Source organism: Nicotiana attenuata, chromosome 5 (genome assembly GCF_001879085.1).
Source record: "Nicotiana attenuata strain UT chromosome 5, NIATTr2, whole genome shotgun sequence".
NCBI lineage: Eukaryota > Viridiplantae > Streptophyta > Magnoliopsida > Solanales > Solanaceae > Nicotiana > Nicotiana attenuata.
In genome coordinates this window covers 55,914,676-55,921,287 of record NC_031993.1, presented here as the reverse complement: position 1 = coordinate 55,921,287, position 6,612 = coordinate 55,914,676, and the positions used below count along the sequence as shown (strand labels likewise).

The window sequence follows — 6,612 nt, the reverse complement described above, 5'->3', positions numbered from 1 at the left end:
TGTATGAAAGAACAAAGAAGCTACTAACCGGTATTAAGAAAACCAGATTCCCTGACATGTCTGGCAAGTGAGTTTTTGACCCCTTTTTCTAGCATGCACTGCAGCAGCAGCTCTGTAGTCATCATGGGTGTCTACCTGTAACGGTATAGAGGTAAGTTGGACTTGGCTAGAAAATACATTAGCTAACTTTTACATGTGTATGACATTCATAACCAATCATGATGAACCAGGTCCTCATTTGGGTTTTATCATCCCCAGTGCAAGGCGATTTTTCTCAAAATGTTTTCTTCTCAGGGCTTTGGTGAAGATGTCAGCAACTTGATCTTCAACAATCAATGTATTTGGCCCTCTTGATTTGGACTCAAGGTCTTCCAATTTGCTGTTTGATCCACAGCATTTGAGCACGGCAGGAGGCGACTGCTATATATTATGCTTCAGCTGTTGAGAATGCCATTGAATTTTTCTTCGTTGAACCTCATGAGACAAGATAGGAACCTAGAGAATGTCCTATTTCAGACGTGATTTTCATATCCATTACTTGAAGGATGGTAGAGAACCAGGTCCTGTGTTTCTCTAAGATATCTCAAAATTCTTACAGCAGCCTTCAGATAAGACTCTTTTGGATTTGACTGAACCCTTGCACAAAACCCAACTCTGAGCACGATGTCCGGTCTACTTACAGTGAGACACAGGAATGATCCAGTGATGTCTCTATGCATGGTTTGATTTAGAGGAGAACCAGGTTCATCCATGTCTAGGCGTGTAGATGTGGCAATGTGAGTGCTAATGATTTGTGACGCTTTTATGTCAGACTTTTTTCAACAAATTGATTTTCAGCTTCTGTTGTTGTAGCTGTGGGACCAAGTTCCTCGCTGGAATCAATAACGGTTCTCCATCTTGATCAGTGTTTTTGTTCGCTCTTGAGACGAGTAAATCACGAGGATTCCTTCATCTCATTTAGCATCAAATTTTCAAAGATGATCCTTCCCATTGTTGAGAACATAACAATCGCACCCAGATATCCTCAAACGAGTCAGCAACATTGGTCAAGACGTTTGCAATCCCTCTGTCAATTAATATTGACCGCACCAAATCTTCAAGAGTCTTGTTCTTTTTTTCCACAACTGACAGGTTGTGTAATCCTTGGAGCCGAAAGTTGAGTAATCCTTCTTTTAATGCAGAATTCATCCACTCTGCATTATCAAAACCTATTCCATGATCCGGTCTGTTGCAAGCCACATTTGTTTCCATCTATACTTTGGATCTTCTCTCTTTCCTGTTAAGATCTCTCACTGCTCCACATAGATCCATATGAAAAAAATCAAGTGGCCTAGAGATGCTGACTGCCCCTTTTGGGCTTGAATAGAGATCTGACAAACATTCCTTTTGCACAGGAATTGCACATTTTGTGTTCCTTGATAGTCAACTTGGTCAGACCACGAACCGGGTCCTTCAGGAACAGTTTATTAAGTGATGAAAAAAATCTTGCATATCCCAACCTCTTCTCCCATAATTCAGCATTGTTTTCAACAGCTCTCAATCAACTTATATCACCACTTTGCAGAGGCTTAAGTACAACAACATAAGTATTCTTGTATCTTTTGGCTACAACATCACCTCAACAATCACATGATTTGAGATTGTGCATATCCAGGATAAGAATTCCACTTTATTCTCTTGTTACATATCTTCCAACTCCTAAAGTGTACCCCTTTTAGCTATTTCCAATAGGGTACACTCTCTCCTTGCAGGGCTTTTAGTGAAGGAAAATTGATCGTAGTTTATGTCATGTGCTTTGTGAAGTCGTTGTCCATATATCATTGTTGGATGCTCCCCTTCACTGCTCCCTGCTCAAGGAAATCAAGGATTGAATTTAGGAACCCAAACAACTTTGGGTCCATTATTATGAGAGAAGGGATGAATGAGTGCTCCTTTAGTCCAAGCAGGCAGTATGTGTTTCCTATTTGACGGACCAGGTCCTCTACCACTAGTTACTCTCTCAGCAAAGACTTTATTTTTTTGATGATACTAAACCCTGGCCATGCAGTTTTCCTTGAGGTGCCCATTGTTACCACAGTGGGTACATAGCCATTTGTCGGTTACAGTAACGGTATTGCTATGAGGGTTGTAAGGAATTTTTTCCATTTGAAACCCTATCCCCTGCCTTTTTCCCCCGTTGTTGGTGAACATGGCAGTGATAGCATCAGAGGACCAGGTCCACATAAGCGATTTTTCAAGGTCACTCATTACTATCCCTTGTTCTTCCTGAAGATGTTTGTTTTTCTCAAGTTCAGCACACAGATAGTCTTCACCAAATTTAACTCATTTTCAAGCATAATGTGTGCCTCACTTGCAACTTCCTTTCCCTTTTTAGAGTTTCCAGGCCTACTTACCATTTTAAATTCCGAAATTGTCTCTTTCAAGTCTACTACCACCACTACTAGGTCATCTCTTTCTTGCTCAACGATAGCAAATCTCTTAGTCAAGGTTTCTTTTTCCTTACTTACAAACTCAATGGTTTCTTTTAAGTCCACCACAACAAACATTAGATCATCTCATTCATGTTCTATACTGGCAATTTTCTCTTCTAAGGCATTATTTTCCTTTTTCAGGTTCTTTATTGTTTCTTTCAAGTTTCAAGTTAACTACAACGACTACTAAGTCATCTCTGATTTGTTCAGCTTCCCCTAGTTCCATAGTTAATGCATCTTAGTCATCGATAAGACTATGGTACGAATCAATTAATACAATTGCTAATGACGTGAGCTTTTTAGGAGAGTAAGATTTCAGATTTCTCTGAACATCCAAACAATTTACCTCATCGTTGTCGTCACCTTCATCGTCATCAGATTGAGCCATTAAAGCAATGATTGAATCATACTCAGTTGTTTCATTTTCCACTGCCATCATTGAACTACCACCATAATCGTTTTCTTCTTCAAATTCGCTGGAGGAGTCTCCCCATGCAGCAAGAGCTTGCTTTACAACATTGTCAACATCATTCTTTCTCTTGAAGCGTTTGTCAGGAACCTGGTTCCTCTTGGCTGCTTTGTCAAAGTTGCCATTGTACTGATCTTGCTTTAGGAGAGGGCAATCCTTGATGAAGTGTCCTGGTTTGCCACATTTATGACAGAGGTCATAATTTCTTGGCTTGCTAGAACTTCCCCTTTTTGGAATGCCTCCATTCCTGCGAACCGTCTTCTGGAATCTTCTTGTCAAGTAAGCCATGTCCCCGTCTTCACCACTTGAGTCATTGTAGTCCGACTTGAGACCAAGTTCTTCTCCCTCTTGGGCTCTCTTCTTTCATTGTCTTTATTCTTCTTCATTTCATAAGTTTTCAAGTTTCCAACAAGTTTATCCATGGTCAGTGTCTGCAAGACCTTCGCCTCTGTAATGGCATTTACTTTGCTTTCCCAGGAGCTGGGCAGTACACTAAGGATTTTCCTAACAAGCTTATTTCTTGAAATAATTTCACCAAGAGAGTGAAGCTCATTGATAATAGAGGTGAATCGAGTGTGCATATCTTGGATGGATTCATCATCTTTCATTCTGAAGAGCTCATATTCAGTTGTGAACATATCGATCTTGGATAGTTTCACCTGTGTTGTTGCCCCATGAGCTGTCTGAAGAGCCTCCCAGATTTCTTTTGCTGATTGACATGCTGATATCCTATTATATTCATCAAGACCAATGCCACACACAAGAATTTTATTTGCACGAAAATTCTTTTCTATGGCCTTTCTATCAGCGTTATTGAATTCCTTTCTCGTCTTGGGAATAGGTATAGCTGGGTCACCAAGGTTCTTTGTAGGAACAAAGACTCCGTCACATATGACATCCCATAACTTAGAATCTTCCACAATGATAAAGTTGTGCATCCTAGTTTTCCACCATCCATAATATTGATCGTTGAACCTTGGAGGTCTGTAAGTAGACTAGCCTTCTTCGAAGTTTGGAGGAGCAACCATGAGGATCCTTTCTAGGTGTTAACCTGATAGAAAGAACCTCCTCTGATACCAATTGATAGAATATAAGGGTCCACTAAACTCTATAGAGAATAAGGCTCTCTATCAGTTCTACTAGAACGCACGCACACGGTAGTAAGTAATTGATAAGAGGAATTTTACATGGAAAATTCCCAGCTCAACGGGATTAAAAACCATGACCTACCCTTGTAGGATTTCAACTTCAATACTGAGAAACTTCTAGATTACAACTTATGCAACCTAGGAATTAATCTCTTAATCCCTCACTAACTTGTAATACTCTATTACAAGCCACTTTGTAATAACTCTATTACAAAGACTTTATAACTAGACTTACTCTAGCCAAGACTCAAACACACAGGTTTAAGGTTTACAAAAGGGTTCCTATAGAATGCTTCTAAACAAGCTAAGTAGGAAATACAATTGAAGAACTATTACAAAGTTACAACTCAAGTAAGGACATATAAAGACTTGATGTGGGAACTGGTCCGTAGTTGTTTTCTTTGTTCTTGAAGCACTTGAAACTTTCATGTTGGATAGTCACGCTATGAGCTTGAGTGAAATCTCTAGGTGCTCAAGTGAATTGTGTTTTACCTTCCTTGATTATATTAATACATCTATGACAACACTTACAATGATGTAATCAAGGTAGGTAAAAAGTATTCCATAGAAAGTTGACTATTGAATTGTTCCTATATTGTAGCGTGTGCAGGCAGCAACCTTCTAGCCGGAGAGTTGACTTCAAATAGTCACCTTGGGAACTGGCAGGGATATATTCCCTCAACTCTTCCTTCTACTCTGAACAGTTGAGCCATATCCCAAGCTGGAACCTTTTGATCTTAAGGTCTTGTAAATGTGTAACAGGTTCCTTATCTGGTTCTGGATAGTAAGTTTGTTAGATCATCAAAACATAAAGCAAAGTACTTATGACCAAGGTACTTGTAACCTATCATCAAATCACCTCGAACAACATCAAAAACACGGATTATACACTGATTCAAGCTTAATGAACTTCGAAATTTTCAAATTTCATAAACGACGCCGAAACCTATCAAATCACGTCCGATTGACTTCAAATTTTGCAGACAAGTCATAAATGATACGGCGAACCTACTCAAACTTCCAAAAATCCAATTCGTCCCCGATATCAAAAAGTCCACTCCCGATCAAACTTCCCAAAGTTCTAACTTTCGTCAATTCAAGCCTAATTCTACTACGGACCTCCAAATCACGACCCGAACGCGCTCCTAAGTCCAAAATCCACCTAACGGAGCTAACGGAACCATCAAAATTAAAATCCGAGGTAATTTACACATAAGTCAACATCCGGTCAACTTTTCCAACTTAAGCTTTCAATTAAGAGACTATGTGTCTCAATTCATTCTGAAATCACTCCGGACTCGAACCAACTAACCCGGTAAGTCATAATACAGTTGTAGAACACAAATGAAGCAGAAAATAGGGGAACGGAGCTACAACTCTCGAAACGACCGGCCGGGTCGTTACAAGAATAATATATAGTTTTCAATTTTCATGAATTAAAAAAAATGATAAAACTGAAAAAGAACAACAATTTAATCAAAACAAGGGATGCTCAAAATCATATTTAAAGTGAGTGGTATTTAATTTAATGATGTATATATATTTTTATTTGCAATGGAATATGTTGCTTTACCGATATTAGAGAACCAGTTTAACCTTATTTAAATTGAATAATAGATCGGCCACTTTATTTTTTATAAATTGTTAAAAAAATTTATAATTAAAAAAGAGACTCTATTCACTTTTGGCGTTATTTATGTTGCAATAAATTAGAATCATTCAAGTTACCATGTTTACCTAATTAAGGTTAGGTAAGTTTTAAGTTTTCTATTTCTCTTTTTGGTAGAATAAGAAAATCTTTTAATTGATTTTAAAGACCTAAACCTAATGTAATAAGGAAAAATTTAATAATCCAAATTTTATTTGATTTTAATGTCCTAAATATTTGGAGAAGCGCTAAATGACAAGATTATCCGATATAAAATCATGTTTAAAGGGTAAAAAAGATGAATGACGTTTCGCTAAGGGCAATCGTACTTTTATTATGGTATAGATATAGATATAGATATAGATTCAAATTATTTAATTTTAATCCAAATTTCTTATCTTTCAATTTGATATATTTATTACATTTATTTTACAGTGTAAAACTTGATTTGATCTACTTTAGAAAAGATGAGAATTTGGATTAAAGATTACTTGCGTTAACTATTTTCCCTCCTTCTTTCCATTTATTATTAAAGGGAAGAAAGGTATGCATGAGAATGTAAATCAAAATTTGAATTAATTTGTTTTTATTTTGCTTTCATTAGTTAATTATCTCTTTGTTCTAAGTTTGTCAAGTGATTTTTTAATTGCTAGCCGCATAGCTTAACGACAATGCAAACTTTATTTTTTTAATATATATATTGAATATAGAATATATATAAATTTTTCTAAAAGCATTTCTTTGAAGACGGTGGAAACGCTACCTTAAACATTATGGCAATGACAACCGAGATACACCTTAGAATTAGAAACATAAAGCTTTTTCTTTTTGGTAGAAAGGATATTTATTATTAATAGATAGGGATTAGTATATAGT

At 37.0% G+C, this 6,612-nt stretch overlaps 1 protein-coding gene across 1 annotated transcript; it reads right to left on the bottom strand.

Annotated features, from left to right (window-relative positions):
* On the bottom strand, positions 235-752 carry LOC109226238. Its single transcript, XM_019391030.1, has 2 exons — positions 519-752; positions 235-417 (listed from the first exon to the last, which is right to left on the bottom strand). The coding sequence occupies exons 1-2, from the start codon at positions 750-752 to the stop codon at positions 235-237; spliced, it is 417 nt and encodes a 138-aa protein (XP_019246575.1).